At 32.6% G+C, this 21,559-nt stretch overlaps 1 protein-coding gene across 1 annotated transcript; it reads left to right on the top strand.

Annotated features, from left to right (window-relative positions):
- The first annotated feature begins 4,364 nt into the window (after positions 1-4,364).
- On the top strand, positions 4,365-21,549 carry LOC143043799 (cytochrome P450 3A11-like). The gene is made up of 12 exons (XM_076215980.1): positions 4,365-4,500; positions 5,070-5,166; positions 5,776-5,828; positions 8,116-8,212; positions 9,217-9,333; positions 10,747-10,835; positions 11,326-11,470; positions 12,027-12,155; positions 12,593-12,708; positions 19,211-19,348; positions 20,447-20,609; positions 21,529-21,549. Exons 1-12 carry the CDS (start codon positions 4,418-4,420, stop codon positions 21,547-21,549), a joined length of 1,248 nt encoding a protein of 415 aa, XP_076072095.1. The 5' UTR covers positions 4,365-4,417.
- Positions 21,550-21,559: the final 10 nt, after the last annotated feature.

Genomic DNA, 21,559 nt, shown 5'->3' with positions numbered 1-21,559 from the left:
TAGTTTATACGAGTGTTACGTGATGCACTTAACTGTCGGGGTGCTTAAGTGTCTGACCTCTCCGATCCGTAGGAATCTGTTACGAACGTATATTACAGCGTACAGGCAATAATAGGACATTCCAGATCATTGAGGATAGTAATCCGACTTTTTTACTTTTCGTGTCTTAGGTGCTGTCTGGTCTCAACCGTGATCAATAATCATGATAATTGGAACTGTGTGATCCCCGCATCAGGTCGATTTACATCAGACGCAGCTCATGTCTCAATTAAGTTATGAATGACATAAAATAATATGGGTGGATTATCGCACAATTCGGGATATAAATGTAAATGAGTATTATTCATAAAGTTACAACTATTTAGAGCTGATCAAAATAACAAAAAAGGTCGAAGCAGTGAAATAGATTATCAATGATAATGTAGATTGTGATGTTTATAGGAAAAGAAACCCGAATGTATCGATTTTAATAAATAAAAAATGGTCGAAAATAATCTACGACAGTTAAAAAGTGATTTTTTTTTTAATTTCTCTAATTTTGAAACCATCTATTTAAACTATTTCTCATATTGACTGTGGTTTTATGGATTAAAGTTTTGTTTTAATATTTTAATTTCTTAGAACTTGTATACTGAACTTGGTTTGTAAATTTTGAATTATCAATTACTTGATGACGAAGTTTTTGTAGAAAACATTAAAAATAAATCCTAAAAGAGGTACAGATACACTGATTTTTGGCTTGTCCTTTCATGACTTGGTATGATAATTCAAAATTTTGTTTTAACATATTTAAGCGATTATCCCAATGTGTATAGTAAGGATAAACAAAACGAGAAAAAAGGGGATTATTATAGAATTCACACGGTAGGGGTAATAAACATACTTCTTATTTTTTACAATTGGTTAAAACAACAGAGGCAACAATCAAAACGTAATACTGAAATAAAAGACAAAAACGGAACATTTTTTGTCATGATACTGGCGAAATTATAGATATTTTTTTGTAATCTGTGTTCTTGTGTCATCATACACGTTCCAGGACAGTCATACTTAATTTTCTACTTCAATGTAAAATACGAATATCCTGAAGATTTAGATTGAATTACCTTTACATTTTGTTTGTAATTTCCAAAAAGTGTTTTTCGGTTTTTCTGAAATACGTTGAATGCACTCTCAAAAACATGGCGTTCGTATGAAGTGTCGTTTAATGCAGATAAATTTACAAACTTCGACGGAATAGGGCATATGTCCAATATCCGGTGACAAATCTTCGTTTCTATGTAATAAATCAGAGCAATGAAAGATAAAATATTCTATCGTTAATACTATTATCTAAAAATGGTAAAATATATCTAATCGATGTTTTAAACAAACAGTCAACTGTCAGTACAAGTACAGGAAAATCTAATTTTTAAGATCTGAATATTAAAGTATTGTAAATAAAATATATGTAGATTATTTGACATGTTTGATATACGCTTACATACGCAAGTTCGGTTGTATGCGAGAAAAAAAGGTATACAAAACAAATAAATAAATTCAATCAAATAAAATATGTTGTACATTTTTGGAATGCTTCATATTTTTTTTAGCATAGGCTGTTTATCAGATATAATTAAACTAAACAAAAACAATGAATACACAACCTCCATTATTTTTTGTTTGGAGTAAACATTTATATTGCACATAATTTTTTTGGAAAAAGATTGAAATAAGTCAAAATTTTGACAAAACGTTTCTGAAATCAACAACATTTAATTCCGTAAAGATGAAAATGTTAAGTAAATTAATTGTTGACATATCACAAACCACTTTTCTAATAATAAAAAAAAGTTTCTTTATTACTTCATCGAATTTTTGATAAAGGACGGCGTTAATCAGATCTATATGTTGATACTTTACAATGTCAAGGATCTTTTAGAGAATATACAACTGTTACATAAGATTCTTTCATCTACAATGGAATGTCCAACGTTGATACTAGTCTCATACTGTACTTAGGGAGGATTAAAAAAAGTAAAATCACAAAAATACTTAATTCAGAGGATAATCAAATCGGAAAGTCCCTTATCACATGGCAAAATCAAATGACAAAACACATTAGAAACGAATAGAAAACAACTGTCATATTCCTGACTAAATCATACTTTGTTAACTAGAGACTCTAAAGAGCCTGTGTCGCTCACCTTGATCTATGTGCATATTAAACAAAGGCCACACATGGAGTCATGACAAAATTGTGTTTTGGTGATGGTGATGTATTTGTAGATCTTTCTTGACTGAACATGCTTGCTATCTCTTTCTATAATGAACTTACAAAAATTATTAAAATTGTTAAAAATTGACTATAAAGGACAATAACTCCATAAGGGGTCAATTGACCATTTTGGACATGTTGACTTATTTGTAGGTCTTACTTTGATGTACAATATTGTTATTTACAGTTTATCACTATCTATAATTAATATCTAAGATAATAACCAAAAGCTGCAAAATGTTCTTAAAATTACCAATTCCGGGGGAGTAACCCAAAAACAGGTTGTCTGATTTGTCTGAAACTTTCAGAGCAGATAAATCTTGACTTAATGAACAATTCAGTCTTCTGAGATTTGCTGTAAATGCTTTGGTTTGAGAGGTATAAGCCAAAAACTGATTTTTATCCTATGAATTATTTTTAGCTATGGCGGCCATCTTGGTTTACGGGCTGGGTCATCGAACACATTCTTTAAACTAGATACTCTAATGATAGTTGTGGACCAGTTTGATTAAATTTGTCTCAGCAAGTTCAGAGGAGATAATTTTTGTAAAAGATTACAAAAATTACAATTTAAAAAAAAAATGACTATAATGGGTAATAAGTCCTTAAGGAGTCAACTGACCATTTTGGTCATGTTGACTTATTTTTAGGTCTTACTTTGCTGTACACTATTGTTGTTAAAAGTTTATCTCTATCTATAATAATATTCAAGATAATAACTAAAAACGGCAAAATTTTCTTAAAATTACCAATTTAGGGGCAGCAACCCAACAACGGGTTGTCAGATTCATGTTTAAAAAATGTGTCCGATGACCCAGCCCGCAAACCAAGATGGCCGTCATGGCTAAAAATAGTTCATAGGATAAAAAGCAGTTTTTGGATTATATCTCTCAAACCGAAGCATTTAGAGCGACTTTGACTGGGATTAAATTGTTCATTAGATCAAGATCTATCTATCTTGAAATTTTCAGATGAATCGGACGACTTTGTTGCTAACCCTGAATTTGGTAATTTTAGGAAAGTTTTGCAGCTTTTCGTTATTCTCTTGAATATTATTTTAGATAGAGATAAACTGTAAACAGTAATAATGTACAGCAAAGTAAGAGCTAAAAATAAGTCAACCAAAATGGTCAATTTATCCCTTAAGGAGTTATTGCCCTTTATAGTCAATTTCTAACAATTTCATAAATTTCATAATTTTTTGTAATTTTACAAATATTTTTTTCTGTAACTATTGGACCAAGATCATTATAGATATAGATAATTGTAAGCACATAAACTAAGGTGAGCGACACAGGTTCTTTAGAGCCTGTAGTCTATATGCTATAAACTCCCAGTCACACCTTCCTATGGATTCATGTTGTTAATGAATTAGAGAAATTATGAATTATGGACAAAAATTGCAGAATAAATGACAAACATATAAAGATAAGATAATAATGAGAGACTAGAAAATAAAGAATAGAGATTTATGGGCCAAAGAATCAAAGAATTGAGAAAATTGCCTGAAAACTAAAGAATTAAAACACAAAGGAACCTCCCAATCCATACCGTCACAAATCGTGAGAGGTTGTTAAGCCCTTGCAGAGCATCTGAAATCACCCCTAGTTTTTGGTGGGGTCCGTGTTGATTTTGTATCCCCTATTTGTGACATTTAGTTCACGCATCATTGTCTATATAATGGAAATTGATGCGACTGACGTACAAGTGAGAGGTTTAGCGCTATAAAACCAGGTTCAATCACATGTTTTCTACATTTAAGAATGCCTGTACCAAGTCAGGAATATAACAGTTGTTGTCCATTCGTTTGATGTGTTCTATCTTTTGATTTTGCTATTTGATTAAGGACTTTCCATTTTGAATTTTCCTCGGAGTTAAGTATTTTTGTTATTTTACTTTTTAGTAATGCACATTTCAACGAGAAAGAGCACAGGGCATATACCAGTCGTCCTATTTAAGGACCTTGTTGATTAAATGTCATGTTAGCACAACTGATGAAATCGCTGTGTACACATTGCTTACACCTTGTAAAGTACGATAAAACACGTATATAAATATAAACGAAAAATGATCTTGGTCAAATAAGGTAGTTTGCATACCTTGACATCAAAACTGGTCTATAATAGTTTTTATCAACAGTGCTCAATTTGATCATATAAAATGGATATTTTAGGACTGATAGATATAAACGGTTGGATTTTGGTTGTGATTTTTCTTTGTGTGACAACTGTTATTATATTCGTGTAAGTTAAATTTTAATTGTTTTATTATTTTTATAAACTTCTCAAACTTACACTTCACACAAAAAAGTACACAGGCTCACTCCGTTAATACACAGTAAGTTTGAAAAAGTTACAAATAATAAGAATAACAGAGAAATAACGACAAAAAAAATAATGAAGTGTTATTATTTAAAAGAAAGATACGCAAACATTGTTTAGAATAGAGAAATCATAAAAATTATACAAAACAAAATTGAAGGAACCAGCTAGACCATCCTTCAGTGCCTAATTGTCGATTGGGATGTCAGTATAACGACAAAACATGTCACTATAAATATATAGTCAGTTCGAAGCCCATTAACTAACCAGACAGTATGCGGGTTTTTCTCATTTTTGACAATTCGAAAAGCTTTTAAAACACGCAAGAACAGTTATTGATGTTTTGAAGAAAGATTCGACAAAGCAAAGTACAGATGCCTTTGTATTAGTTGTTCCGTTTTAGAAAATAAAGTACACAATGTAAACTATTTTTGAAATGAAACTATTCAAATATTGTTAGAATATTACCCAGAATGCATCTTTTATTTCAGCCATTTCCGATCTAAGCACACAGTATGGAGTCGAGCAGGTGTTCCTGGTCCAAAATCGAAACCTTTTGTCGGAATAACTCCCCTGTATAGAACTGAAGTAAGATAAAATAACCATATCGTTTTAAAACAAAAACTTGAAATATTTGCTACTGGACGCATAACAAACATCGTTTTTATCATCAAACCTCTTTCATAATTCGCCGTTTCAGAATCTAAAGGATTAAAGGGTATAGCCGCATATTATTCGTTCCCCAAAAATGAAAACAATGTTTGTTGAATTTCAATTATTTTGGGCGTTGGAAGACAATGCACCGTGAGCGTTTCGATATACTCTTTTGAGAATATTACTTAGAATGCACTGAAATGGCAAATTGCCTTCACTGTGATAGTGATGTCCGGTTCTTATCTGTCAAGACTGTCTTCAGCCTTTTAGGAAAATCCCAGCCCATCAATGTCAGTATTTGACTCAGCTTATTTTGCTTAGAAAGAATGCAGGTGTTCAATATGTTGATTCTTCGTAGACAGCATTTTTTCTACAGTCATTCTTTCTAACTTAATTCTTAATTCAATTTTTTTTCGGGAAAAATCCTGAAAAAACGTTGATGGCGTCACGGTCACATGACAAAATTAAATATATGAGCTGATGTACAAAAAACTGTCAGCCAATCAGAAGACGTGTTATGTCCAAAATTAAATTATTTTCTAGGGAATGATACAAACCCACCTTGACCTAGTGAAGAAGTACGGCAGATGTTTTGGGTAAGTTAAATTTATCTTATATCTCACTGATACCATATATAAAAATAAGTAGTTGTGGTATGAATGCCAATGAGACAACTTTCCACTAAGTTCAAATAAAGTGAATGTAAGTTATTTAGGTACCTTTACGGCCTTCGACAATGAGAAAAACCCATACCATATAGACGCCTATATAAGACCGTGACATGACAAATTAAAAAAAAACAAAATTGAGAAAACTAAAGGCCTGATTTATGATAGCAAAACAGTTTAGGAAAAACAAATATGAAAGATGTACAAACGGCAAACACTGAACTATTATATATACAGTCCGTTAAAAGTCAAGCACCACCTATTTTTATTGCATCGATTTTTTTTTTCCATTTAAAAAAATCAGTTTATCCTAAAAAAAAAATAGAAAACATTCATGTAGCAATATTGCTAATATATACCATAAACAAGCCATAAACTTAAGTTTGGTCACTTATGCAGGTTCTATGCATTTGAATTATGCGTTCATAAAAATAGTGAAAATAACACAAATCAGAAACGTAATTTAAGTTTCACTGTGATTTTATTTTTTTACAACAATTAATCAACCAATATCATTAAAAGTCTCTATTCTCTTCACCTTTGTACTTGTTTGGCTTTATAATATTTAGATATGAGCGTCACTGATGAGTCTTATGTGGACGAAACGCGCGTCTGGCGTACTAAATTATAACCCTGGTAACTACAATGTATCTACAAATAATCGTTGGTACATGTATGGTCGGCAAATTTAATGTCAATATTTGAGTCAATAGGATGTGTTATTATCTCTCCTCCGGTACAGGTCAATAACACGGTGTCTCACGTTCTGTACAAGCCTACATGCCTAAGGGTCTTGACGCAAGTGGAGGATTATCAAAATGAGGGACTGCAATGTTTCTAAGCACCAAATCTCTGTATGTCTGTCCGTTAATGCTACCCTGCAGAGTATGTATACCCACCTTACAACAGCATGAGAAGAAAGCCCGTACTGTAACACTACCAGTAACGTATGCAGTCGTTGGGCAAATGTTGTTTTGGGCATAAGAAGTTTTATTTTCCCGCCAAACTGCCGTCTTTTGGTCGTTACAGAAACTGACTCTCATTTGACCAATGAACATTTTGCTAGCTTGTCATGTTCAAGGGTTGATGGTCATTAGCCCTTTGAAACCTGAATATACGGTGCCTGGCTGTTATGGCAGGTCTATTGACAACACGACGTGCTCTTAGGTAGCCTCTATGAAGTTGACAGACCAATGTTTTAACACTAACATGACTAACACGACCACTTTGAAGTTGAGATCAATGGTGTCTAAGCTGTGGGGTTGGAGTAAATGGGGTGTCTTTAGCACGACCAATAAGCAGTCTGTCATCACGATAGGTAGTTAAACGGACCTTGGTCTATCATTTACAGTTCCTGTGTCAACATGACGTTGTAAAAATCTGACGATGACGGTGTGATTGACATCGAAATGGTTACCTATGCCCCTAGTGCTCCTACCGACACGTCAATTGCTGGTCAACGTCCAGTCACAAATAACTTACGCCTTGCTATATTTCACAGTGACTTTGTGAAGGTCAAATGTCACCTGTACGCGTGACAGAAGGAAGATGATTTCAAGGCACCGAAACAGTGTATTCTAAAAAGTGCAGATGACCTTTAATAAAAGGTTGCTTGGCGTGTTTATCGGAGTTTGATTTTTTGGTCGTAATGAATTTTCTTAGTGTATGTTATAGGCAATTCTTAACATCAAACATAAATATTTTTTTTCAATAGTCAAAAAAATATTTCGATTTATATTTAGGTGAGCTTAACTTTTGGCGGACTGTATATATGCTAATGGCTTGGGACAGGTACATAGAAAATGTGGCGGTGTTGAATGTGTTTGTAAACGCTCAACCATTCCCCTAAACTCGGACAGTGGTTTAATACCACACATAAGAAACAACTGATAAAATCTTTTGAAAATGGCTCAGTTCATAAGAAAGAAGTAAAACAAATCATCTAACAAATATTCAGACCGAACGTGGCAGGATATTCCCTTGCAACATTCAAGATACAAAGAACAGATCTTAAAGCAATCCAATAACAACTAATAGTGATTTGTCTTTGTTTAAATGTAAGTTAATAATATAATCTTAAAGGCTACACTTTCTGCTTCTGCCACTGACATTGGCGGATCCAGGTGGAGGGACTTTGCATGTAAACAAAGAAATGATTTGTGTAAAATGTCTACATCTTGTTTGATTTATATCAACATTGTTTTTATTTATTAAGGATATATCAAGGCCTGGTTCCGACGCTTGTGATCTCTGACCCGGAAACAATTAAAGAAGTTCTGGTGAAAGATTTCTCTAATTGCCCCAACAGACGAGTAAGTATGAAAGAATGTTTTTGTTAAGTTACAACGCGTTGAAAAATACTATTGCAAGTCAATAATCTGATTATAAATAAAAAGATTGACATTTTTTTCTGCTTTTGTTCATTACTGGGAGATTGAACTGATAGTATACCTTCAATTGGATTGGTGCATATGTCATTATAACTGTCGAAAACTGGAAACTCGTTAGTACTAGTATATTTATAAAATGTATGTCACAAGACATATAGTTTTTTTTAGATTGTTCTCTTCCGTTTTCGTTCTCAATGAGATATTAAACGCGATATACCGCCATTGTTTCAAATGTATACACATACACGTGCTGTAATACTCTGGAGCCGTATATGGCGATAATACGAATGACAAACAAAGAGGCAGCGTGTTCATATGTATTCCACACGAATAGTGATACAAATAATATATGGGGTTTACATAAACCATATCAGACTGATACCAAAGGAAAGTAACTCAACAACGTAAATCAAAGTACGTAAAGTACTTTAAAAGAATAATGTTACACGTTCCATATTAATTATATCGTATTATGATGTGTTCTATACTTTCTTTAAAAATACAATATTCGAGTACACTTGTGGCCTGAACATGTAATATTTAGTTACATGTAAGGTTTGAAATTTCCTTTTTCATATCCGATAGAGTTGATAATTCTTAGTTGCTATATACCACAAGTTTTCTCTATAACAATAGTTTTTGAGAACTGACTGTCGTAATTCTTGTATTTTGCAGGCTCCTTTTATGAGGGTGTGGATGGTGGGTAACATAACAGAGAATAATGGGCAACACATATTAAGAATAGAGAAACTGTGCCGTACAAATAAAAGATAGAGAATTATGACGTTCTTAAATATAAAGAATACAGAATATTGGCTAAAAAGGCTAAGGAAAAGAGAAAAATGGACACAAGAAAAAGTTTACTGAATGGAAGAACCCCCATTAGACCCTCTTTTATATTCCCTCGTTAAACTATATAATTACAGAATGTTCTACCGTCAAGAAATGAACTAAAACACTCTTTGGTACATCTACGAGACGATCATTGGAGGTTCATAAGAAATACATTACTTCCTACGTTTTCCTCTGGCAAGATGAGAGCGGCAAGTATATCATATATGTACATATTTGTTTTTTTATTCATTAATAATATAGTATTATGCACATATATCGGTTGCTAACACCATTTAGTCATGCTAAATTACTGAAGTGTTCATTCATAATATTGAAATGTAAGTTGTATTTGATGATAATACATAACATATATAAAGGTTGAGGATGAACACGGATGCGGCCACTTTCATTTTTGACAAAAACCATCTGAAAAGTGACGTTTTTTGGCATATTTGATAGATTTTTCATATTTAAGCTTGAATCGGAGCGATTTAAATGACTAAATCAGCTAAAATCGTTCACAAAAATTAATCGAATCAAGTGAAATAGACACTTAAGTGTTTAAAAAGTGTTCAAAACCTTTCGTTAGATGAACCTGAAATTTGAGGCCAAAATCGGCCCTTACCGGACCTACTCCTTTGGCCGTTAGTTTTCTCGTTTGTACCACATCTCATTTTTTTTTATATATATAGATGTACTATTGTTGTTTCTGTAATTGCTTATTGCTTTTTGGCCGATAAACGTAGTGTTTATTATTATAAAAATGTGTTCATATCACGTATGTTCACATCTATTTCTACATTTGAAAATGCCTGTACCAAGTCAGGAATATGACAGTTCTTGTCCATTCGTTTTTGATGCGTTTTGTTATTTGATTTTGCCATGTGATTATGGACTTTCCCCAATTGATCTTCCTCTAAGTTCAGTATTTTTGTGATTTTACTTTTTGCAGCTAAACAGACACCCTCTTGACACAATGGGCCTTCCAGTTAATTTCTGACAGGTGGGGTGGATGGGGAGAATTTTGTTTATACGTATCAGAAATAAACATCATGAAAAACTACCTATCAGATCTAAGAATTAAGACCTATCAGATGTAGAGTTTCTGTTCATATTGGGTGGATGGGCTTTCATGGGAAAAAATGACCTATCAGAATTTTTTACTGCAAGGATTGTACCCATCAGAATATTAAATACAATACTAGATAATGCATGATACGTAACTGTCTACATTCAAAAGCACCCCTAAGATCTGACATAGGCATTTTTGTAACCCCTAAGATGTAATTATTTTAAGTTATTTACTGCTGCAAGACCCTCAAAAGTTTTTTGCATATAAGTGTACGTGTCAGATGAAAACCCCCAAATTTTCACCCCTAAGATGTATAAATTTTACACCCCTCAGAAAGGACCATCCAACCCCCTTTAGCAGATATTAACTGGAATGGCCCAATAGTAATCTCCGAGCAGGAATACATTATGACTGTGTAACTACATCCGATATGTCTTCGCAGCTAGGACACCCTGACAGGGGCTTTAGCCATCTTTTCTTTACCATAGCATATCATCTGTGTTTAACATGAACTATATAAGTTAGCAAGAATAAAACATTTCACTTTCAGCTAAACCCTATCTTTAAACGGTCATATGAACAATTAGTGGATAACCTGAAGCCGAAAGCTCAAGCTGGAGAACCAATTGAATTCAAACAGTAAGGAACGTAAATTATTTTTGTAATGAAGATCAGCACCACAGTAATGTTACAATAAAAAAAAACTTGACGACAATTTTATACGTTGCTTAATCTATTACTAATTAAAACTAGCAGGAAAGCTCGTACGACAACTTGTATACTACTTGGAGGGTCTGGAAGGGGCTTCCATAATAGAAATGATAGGAAAAGGGGAGATTAAAATACATAAAAAAATAGACAATATCGGGACTGTACAATATTAAGTATAGAGAAAAGTTGCTAAAAAATGACAAACAGGATTGAATTGAATCATCTATCATACAGACATGCAAAAACGATCAAACAATTCATGATGGCGCCATTAAGACTAAAGCAGTAAATGTAACTAACTTTTTTCAATATCAAGCGTATATAATTAATCGATCGAGGTTTTAACTAAGCACAATAATTTGTTAGCCAAAAATAGATAATTTATTTAGTTTAACAAAACCTCGTTATAACTTTTCAGGGTTTTTGGAGCATATACTATGGATATCATAGCCTCCGCTGGGTTTGGTCTTGACGTAGATTCACAGAAAAATCCAGAGAACAAATTTACCAAATATGCAAAAATGCTGTTCGATTTTAAATTTTCAAGGTTGATTATCACATCTTACTAATTTGAACAATCAGACATACGTTATAAAAAAACAAACGAGACAGCTTTTTAGCAATGTTACACTTTTTTTAATATAACGACTTTTGACTCCGAAAATATATAATTTTTCGTCAGGTTACCTTCTCTTTGATAGTTCAAAACGTAAGAATCCCGATACTCGGTGAGGCAAAAGCCAAAACAACAAGAATAATATAACCGGAGCAATTTTGAGCAATACAACCCACACGAAAAGGTGGCAGTAATCAAAAGTCCTGTGGACGACTATGCAGATCATGTTCTACCAATGTTGTTCATTTAAGTACAAACCATGTGCACATTAGGAAGCTATGTTGAGGGTAGTTTCTGATTACTATAGTTATTACCTCTTAAGATTCAGTTTTTATAATAACTTAGTATCTAAACACCTTGATAAAATAAAGACGGACATTTTCTTATTTAAAGAAACTATCAGATTTTTTGCACTAAAATAATTTTCCACGTACATTGATTTAAGTATAAAATTTCCATTTATTTCATATAGTATCTTATGCAAACTTTAATTATCTTTTGTAGTGGCCTTTCCAAGTGTTGACATCATCTTCAACTGGTTTAACATATCACCGAATAATAACCGAACTATAATGGACTTTTTCAAATCTGTTGTCAAAACAGCTATTGGTATGCGGAATGAAACTGTCCAGGTCAGAAGTTTTGAAAAGTACAAGCCCGACATAAAGCAATCGAATTTTAAAATATAAATATTACACATCAATCAACTGTTACACATTTACAAAAAATAAAAAGCACTCCCCCTCCTCACATCAGCTCTCAACTTAGATTTCCATTTTCTAAAAGCTGAAACTCATGGTATGACGGACAACTGTAGTTATATGAATTCCCTATTATCTTTCTATGCATGTGCTCCAGTTTGACTAGCAAAAGGGTGCAATGTAAGCTAAACTGCTAATTCTCAAACTTTTCATAAATTTCGTTAACTTTGTAGTTTTTCACTTATAAACTAAAATAATATTTTTAATAGTGACACAGGTATTTATTAGTTAAATTTTTGACAAGTCTGAACTTTATATCTTAACAATACAATTGTTATGACATAATGCTTGTGTTTCCATGTTTTCAGAAACCAAAAGATCTGCTGCAGATGATGCTGAATGCGCATAACGACAAAGATGTGAATGACGACGAGGCTGTTCACCAGTATGAAAAGGACCCAGAGAAATGGAAGAAAAGAGGTATGTATACATGTAAAACATTTACTATATACACACAAAGGCACACAAATATGTAAAAGTTCGAATAAATTTTATTAATATTTAGAATTGAGAATAGAAATGCAGAATGTGTCAAAGAGACAATTTGGGGAAATGGGGAATGTGTAAAAGAGATTTGTTTGTTTGTTTATGTGTTTGTTGGTGTAATTTTATCGGTAATAGAAGGGTAAAAAAAGATATTCGAAATTTTATTAACAAAAACGCACGAGTCAACGGGATAGACTTCCTTGTTTGACATTTGATTACCGTTAAAAGTCTAAAATTTCAACCGTCAGCTTCTTGTTCACAAATTACAAACAGTTTAGTTTATTCAATAATGCACATGATTACCCCAATTGGATTGGAGGTATATATAAAACAACAAAATAAGTTTACAATACATAAAAAAAGTAAAAATACAAAAATACTGAATTTAGAGGAAAATCAATTCGGAAAGTCCATAATCACATGGCAAAATCAAATACCAAAACGCATCAAAAACGAATGGACAAGAACTGTAATATTCCTGACTTGGTACAGACATTTTCAAATGTAGAAAATGGTGGATTAAACCTGGTTTTATAGTGCTAACCCTCTCACGTTGATGACAGTCTCATCAAAGTCCGTTATATTTACATTTATAAAACACCCCCAATGAAAGAACAAACATTGTACACATATGTATCTATCATGCAGTTGTTGAGGTTACCCTCATAGCGATCATGACTTTTTAACAAATAGAGCAGCATACTACATAGTTGACGGACACGAAAGACATAAAACCAATTTATCAAAATCATCTATATTATCTATATCGGAATAGATATTTTCTTAACTTTTGGTAAAGATAGTTATCTCGTTCCCTCAAGATACTATGTCGTTCCCTCAAGATAATTATCTCGTTCCCTCAAGATACTATGTCGTTCCCTCAAGATAGTTATCTCGTTCCCTCAAGATACTATGTCGTTCCCTCAAGATGTTATGTTGTTCCTTCAAGATAGTTATCTCGTTCCTTCAAGATACTATGTCGTTCCCTCAAGATGTTATGTTGTTCCCTCAAGATACTATGTTGTTCCCTCAAGATAGTTATCTCGTTCCCTCAAGATTTTAAAATTGTGCGGGAACGAGATAACTATCTTGAGGGAACAACATAGTATCTTGAGGGAACGACATAGCATCTTGAGGGAACAACATAACATCTTGATGGAACGACATAGTATCTTGAGGGAACGAGATAACTATCTTGAGGGAACAAGATAACTATCTTGAGGGAACGACATAGTATCTTTAGGGAACGAGATAACTATCTTGAGGGAACAATATAACATCTTGAGGGAACGACATAGTATCTTAAGGGAACGAGATAACTATCTTGAGGGAACGAGATAACTATCTTGATGGAACGACATAGTATCTTGAGGGAACGAGATAACTATCTTGTGGGAACGACATAGCATCCTGAGGGAACGACATAGTATCTTGAAGGAACAACATATTTTTTTTCCTTTCATGGCCGCATTCTGTCACCGTAGATTTGTGTTATAACAATGAAATAATAAAATAAAATACATCACTACAGAACACTGAACAGTTATTGCATGCACATGGAAGAGAAAGTAATATTGGAGACAATCAATTTCTGTAAGGATTATTCCCCTTTAAACAGATGTAGTGTTTTGAGCTGCATAAAAATATGATGCAGCCCCAACTGATTAGATATAAGGGTATTTTTCTCCCATGTACACACAGCAACCAATTACAAGATATTTATGTATATAATTATATATTTTTTTTTACAATTGCAAGAATATGATAAGCACCTTAGATATTTGACTGCAGTTTATTAATGCATATGCATTTACAAATTAATAGATGAAATATGCATACACATAGATAGAGAAATGTGTATTTAAATTCAATTTTTTGAATTTAAAATATATATATATATGTAGGACTCAAATCTATGGTGGGTTCCAGATCTATGGCATAATCCTAATCTATGGTAAATATGACGTCATGTCATCCCAAATCTATGGCGGAATTTTAAGATTCCTAATCTATGGCGGATTTTTTTAGATTGCTAATCTATGGCGGATTTTTTAGATTCCTAATCTATGGCGGATTTTTTAAAACCCTAATTTATGGCAACTTTTTAATTTCCTAATCTCTGGCAATTATTTTAGTTTTCTAATTATGGCGAATTTTCTGCACAGGTCGAACAAATCAGTACATATTTGACCAATGATTTCGATGTCGAAATGTCCGGCCAAAGAAAGCAAAAGAGCTGCTTTAAAAACAAGATGTAGCAAAAAAGAGGTGGCTTAGTTCAAATAATTATAACGTCCTGAAAGGCTTTTTATTCTTTTTTCATGTTTGCCCACCTACAACGTCTCTGAGGATCAAGAAAAGTAAAAAAAAAATAATATACATGTAGCACAAAGAACGTCATGATAACATGTATCTGGACTTAGAGGGGAAGGGGGGACTAGCTATGTATATGTTGTTTTTTTTTTTATTTCAATGTGAAGACTGTAGGGAGTTTCTTCAGAAAGGGTTTTTATTGGAGATGTTTTGCAATGCACGCAGGCATCTGTTTCTATCCATGATCAAGTTGTGTGTCAAATTAATTATTATTACTTGTCACTCGCATTTTTTGCTCTGTCTGGCCATTATTAGCATTAATTGCCAGTGCACGAACTCGCAAGAACGCCAAATTTTAGTTCGATGGGCGATATTTTGAGGCTGACGCGTTTTTCAATTCTTGGTCACTCAAGTTCAGAAAGAAAGGGGGAGAAAATCCAAATAAATACCGACCAATCACAAACGTTGTTGCAAATTTGACCTTTAGGCGTCAAAGAATTTCCCATGATGCAATTATTGCATATAAATAAAAAAAACTATTATACCAGTTGAATAAAAAATATTGCATGCAAAAAAATGATTTTTTATACCATTTGAATGGAAAATTATACCATTTAAATTAAAAATATTGCATCTAAATGAAAAAATATATCATTTAAATGAAACATTTTACCATTTATAAATAAAAAATATTGCATCTAAATAAAAAAATTTATCATTCAAATGAAAAAATATTGCATTTAAATGAAGAAATATACCAATTAAATATAAAATATTGCATTTAAATGAAAAATATCGAATTTTTGCAACCAATACCATGCCATATTCAGACGTGTAAAGTTATACAACGGTTACTAGCCGGTCTGGATTGTGATAAAAAGAAGCGCATGCGATGCATAAAATATATAATGTCGTGGCTCAGGAATGTGTTGAATTATAGAGATGCTTATGCGGCACAAAGATAAGATTAATTTACCCAAATGTACTAAGAATTACCACACAACTTAAATTTACTTAAATATTCATTTGTTATCCCATTTGTTATCCTGTGCCAGACAGATGGCTGATATTCTGAGAAGAGACCTTGATGAAATGAAGTTTTATGAGAACAAAGATTTTGAAAACACATCGCAGTGTTTAGATTTTAACAAAAAATAAGGCACCGAGGTCGAAAATAGTTCTAGTTCATAATGAAGAAAATGTCAACCGTTTTCTAGCTTGGCGATCTCCGCACACACCCGAATATAATAGACAAATACAATTCAAAAGTACACAAAACGTAATATAAAGAACTTAAGACCGAGCAACACGAACTCCAACAAAACGGTATACGGGTCGTTTTCAAAAAATGTCGAATTTTCAGTACACCCATGCTAACTTTTTTATTTCTAATGGAAATTTCAGTTGTAATGGTTTAAATGAAAGCTTGTCAGATTTGTGATTCAGAACATTAATAATAAACACACCACATCTATTTTGATAAGATTAAACTGCATTTAAGACCCATTTTGGGGGTATTTGTCTGCGTACAGTGTCAGAAAATCACATTTCAAATGATTTTTTTGCGATTTTCTGATCGGCTTGATATCTGCAAAAGGGACTTTTTAAGAACGTTAAATATTACTTTAACGAAAAATCGTAGCTTCTATATCATTGTATGTAACATATTATCTACAAACTAAATCGAATCTGCGTACAGGAGGTTCATGTCTTTCCTGTTACCGCTACTTAAATCAGTCGTTAAATTATTCTACCTATGAATATTGAATCAGTCAGTGTTGATCTCAAAAGTACAAAGTAATCTTTACATTTAAAACGCCTCTTTTCTTGAACGACAGTGTAGAGAAAAGAAATTTCAAGACATTTAGTGAAAAAAATAAAGCGTACTTTTTTTCATGTCTATGCTGTTACCACCAATTTTGATTAAATACACCAACAGTATACTTGTAAAAAGTGCAATAACGTGTTGGAAACCAAATTCCCAATAGAAAAACATAATCACTTCACCAAAGGGAGTAGTTATTTCACAACAGCAATCAAAAACGAAGAAATTTGTCTATCCTGTTATGTCTATCCTGTTACTACGGTTGCTATGGTTACAGTAACAGGATAGACAATTGTAGACAAAAACGTCGTTAATTTTTTTATCTTAACATATAGGTGCAAAACGAATGAAATATTTCGTTGTTTGAAGTCATCTTAAGGTTATAACGTCTTAATCTTCCAAATCAAGCATTCGCAGGTGCAATACTGATATCGGTAACATGATAGACAAAAAGGTAACAGGATAGACTTTTATGTAGTAATATATCAGAAACGTACGTTCCTGTTACCAATGAAATATAGAGAAAAGTAAACTAACTTATGAGGGATTTACTTGATGTTGGGTTTATTTGAAAGGGTGAAAAAATGCCGAACAATATAAATTGCTATCTTAGACTTGCATTACTGGTGGTAATTTTTACAACCTTTGAAAACCAATTTTAAGAGGCATTTTTCAGTACAACCTGGAAAATTGGCAAATAATCTATCATATTACAGAATGAATATATATAGAAGTTTATTCTCTTGAAAACCATCTAATTGTCTACGTAAAACAAGCTTAACATTTTATCTAAACCTTTTCTTAATAACCAAAAATTTCTTTTGAAAATGGTAACAGGATAGACAAAATAATGTACCACCGATCAAAAAATGTTTCAACATATTCTTGTATGACATCATTAAGATTGCATCTTTTAATATGTTGTTCTTAAAGTACTGTTTGTTTTGATTTGCTTATGTAGAGGGTTGTTTGAATAAGTAACTTTTAATATTTTTTTCAATTTCAAAATTCGACATTTTTTTGAAAATGACCCATATATATTTCATAATATATAGGACTATATGAAGCGTCGTAACTGTTGCGACGACGTCAATAACGTTGTCGTTGTTTTTTTTGTTTTTTTTTACACTCAAGATTCAACTTTAACAGGGTATAGCTTGAAAAGTAGCACGGTTGCTCAGGACTTTCTTTGCACCAATCGATTCCTCAGACATTTTAGAATCGTCTCATAAATTTAAAAAAAAATCGATTGTGTAATATAATAGAAAATCTTGGAAATGTAACAATTCCTGCCGAATTTCACGATTTTCCCTATATATCCTTTGTAATTTTGATGTATGATGCTGTTAACTTCAACAGCTCGTATCTCATAAACGAAAACGGTTACCCCCTTTTTTTATTTTATTTTCCGATTTATTTTTACAAGCAGAATCTACATGTAAAATTTTAAAAAAATCCATTGTGTAGTTTAATTACGTACACTTCGCCGTTATCATGTAGACAATTAAATATTGAATCTAAACGCACTAGGGGAAGGTACGTAATCAGGTAGACAGTGAAACATTGCGCCTATATGCGCCAGGAGTAAGGTACAAATGTACGTAATCGGGTAGACGGTGAAACATAACGCCTATACTCACCAGGTCCTGGAGAAAAATACATGTACTTTTCAAGTATACAGTAAAACGTTCCGAAAATACGCGGCTCAAGTAAAGTGAGCACTCGGATATTGAGTACTTAATAACTATACCTATAAAGAAAAACAAAACGGCATACATCCATCCGAAAGACAAAATGCATACGCAAAAATAAAAGACAAGCACACAAAAATGGCACAATAACACATGTACAATGGTCGAAAACAAGTTTACGCCCTGCAGCGGAGGGAGCATTAATTGTTACACTTGTCCTTCCGTATAAGTTTCCGTTTTCTAACTTTGGTTTGTCTGAATCAAATGTTATCAAACTTATTTACAATAGTTATCTCTACAAAAGACAGATCAAGGTTTAACTTTAACTTTTAAATTGCCGTCCTTGGGTTATAGGACAAACGGGGGCATATTCTCCGTTTATTTTTTTATGAAATAAATGCCTGTGTTAATCTTATTTCATATAGCGTCATTGGGCATGTTAAATTAGTTGAAATATATTTTATCAACTGCACAAGTCTAGTATATGCCATATTTTAACATGTATTTGCCGACATGTCACATTGTAAACTGATCATTCTCTTAATATCTGACCTTTTTATTGTTTGTTTAATTTGAATTTTCCTAATTTTTCGATTGAGTTTTTTTTTAAGAACAGACAGACATGTTGAGAAAGATATGACTGTTAATGGATATAAAATCCCCAAAAATGCAGAGATAATGATTCCTATACATGCAATTCACAGAGATCCGGAATTCTGGGAAGAACCTGACAAATTTGACCCCGAAAGGTTAGTTAAAGCTATGAATAACATTGTCAATATTCCGATATATAGAAATATAAAAAAAATCTGAGTTCTAAATATTTTACATAGATGAAGATTTTGATACGGTTTACAGAATAGAGAATAATGCACATGAAGAAATTTAAGAGCTATAAATATAAATAATAGAGAAAAACAGGACAAACAAGAATGTGTCCATAGTACACGGATTTGCACTATCTTTTTCTATGTTCAATAGACCATAAAATAAGGGATAAACTCTAATTTGGCATTAAGATTAAAAAGATCATATCATAAGGAACACATGTACTAAGTTTCAAGTTGATTGGACTTCAACTTCATAAAAAACTACCTTGACCTAATTTTTTTAAACTGAAGTGGGACAGACGGACGGACGAAAAGAAAGACGAACGAACCAACAAACGGACGCACATATCAGAAAACATAATGCCGATAAATGGGGCATAAAAATGAAGAATAGAGATTCTCTAATTGTTGTGCTATTTTCACATTTCCTGACCGGTGTGAGAAAAATATTTCTCCTCAAAAGTGAAACGTCTGTTCTCGGCAAATGATTGGTTGAAATTTAATTGTGACGTTAAATTTTCTTGTTTTCTTCTTAATTTTCTTATTGTACCGTCATGACAAAAAGGCGACCATGCCTAATGACGTCACATCAACAGTACACAACTTTCCTCAAATCTTTGAAAAGGAAGGATAAAATCATAAGAGAAACAGATTTCACCACTGTAACTCGTGTATTACGATATTTCTCCACTCTCTACAGTTTTAAATTTTAATTATTCAAAATGCTCGGCAAGCCTCGTTCTCTAAATATTAATTTAACTGTCTCGAGTGGAGAAATATCGTAATACACTTGTTGCAATTGAGGAATCTATATATAATATATGGACTTCTGAAATATCAAAAGATGAGAATAATGTATTTTTATAAAGAATAAAGAAAAATGGCTTTAAAATATTAAAGAATACACAATTGAAGAAACCCCATCCAGGCGATCAAACATTCGTTTTAACACGAATTCGCATAATTAAATTGCTTGTTTTAAATGTTTAAGTAGGTCAAACACAATTTATATTTCAGATTTACACCAGAAAACAAAGCAAAAAGGCACCCTTACAGCTATTTACCATTTGGCCATGGACCTCGAAGCTGTATTGGCATGCGTCTGGCGCAGGTAGAAGCCAAATATGCACTAGTGTACATACTACAACATTACAGGTTCAAAACATGCGCAGAAACAGAGGTAAATAAAATGATAAATTTGAGGGGAAAAAGGAGGGTCATTTTAGAACTTTATGTAATTTATTTTTATTATATTATACATGGTAAGATGCTAAAAGTGTTTGCAGTTCGGTTGAGTACATATATTTTCGTTCATAAGCGGTGTAATTTATTTGTTCCGACTCTTATTATTGAGCACCCGCTACAAGAATTGGCTGCATTTACCTGCAGTGAGACCAAATCGAACACGGAGAGGAATTGAATTATCCGATTTTATGTATTTCACACTTCTGAATGTATTGTTTATCACAAAGTTAACATATCTGCCTTCTTCAACATTTTTTTTTAGTTCAAAAGGTATGAATACTTTCCAAAAAAAACTTAAGATGTTAAATGGTACCACAAGTTGTTTTCCGTCTAAATTGTCATGGATCAATTATTTTTCGTGTGATATATTTTTTTCGAATTTCGAGAGTATAAGTTAACAACGAATTTAAATGATAAAAATAATCAAATATAAAAAAATCCAGTTTTCCTTTATCCACAATAATTCTATCCTAAGAAATAGCAAATCCAACTCATATGGACCAATGATTTGTCTAGTAAGAAGGATAGGAATATCGTGGTTCGTCATTTTCTCTTACGCTGCGAGACTTCGCTAGTCACCACTACTACTCGTCACATAAAATATCGGAACAATTATTTTTTTAAACATGTATGTATCGAGTTATTTTCTTATTTTTGTTACTTTATAGACATTGTTACTATACAAATCCTTATATGGATCATTTTAGATTTTTGTTCTTTTTTTTTGTTAATTTCAGATTCCCATACAACTGATAAAAAGGGGGGGGGGGGGGGGTTACAAAACCCGTGAATGACATGAAACTGAAACTGGAAAGTAGAGTGTACAAAAACTTAACAGCCTACATGTACGATAGAAGTTGAGAGGATACGTGTGACAATATACAA

Source organism: Mytilus galloprovincialis, chromosome 8, assembly GCF_965363235.1.
Source record: "Mytilus galloprovincialis chromosome 8, xbMytGall1.hap1.1, whole genome shotgun sequence".
Taxonomy (NCBI): domain Eukaryota; kingdom Metazoa; phylum Mollusca; class Bivalvia; order Mytilida; family Mytilidae; genus Mytilus; species Mytilus galloprovincialis.
Note: the sequence above shows the minus strand (reverse complement) of the source record. Positions and strands in the feature narration are given on the sequence as shown.

Coding starts and splice junctions, on each gene's coding strand:
- LOC143043799 (XM_076215980.1), top strand. CDS start 4,418: ATGGATATTTTAGGACTGATAGATATAAACGGTTGGATTTTGGTTGTG. Junction 4,501..5,069: donor ACAACTGTTATTATATTCGT/GTAAGTTAAATT, acceptor CTTTTATTTCAG/CCATTTCCGATCTAAGCACA. Junction 12,156..12,592: donor TGCGGAATGAAACTGTCCAG/GTCAGAAGTTTT, acceptor CCATGTTTTCAG/AAACCAAAAGATCTGCTGCA.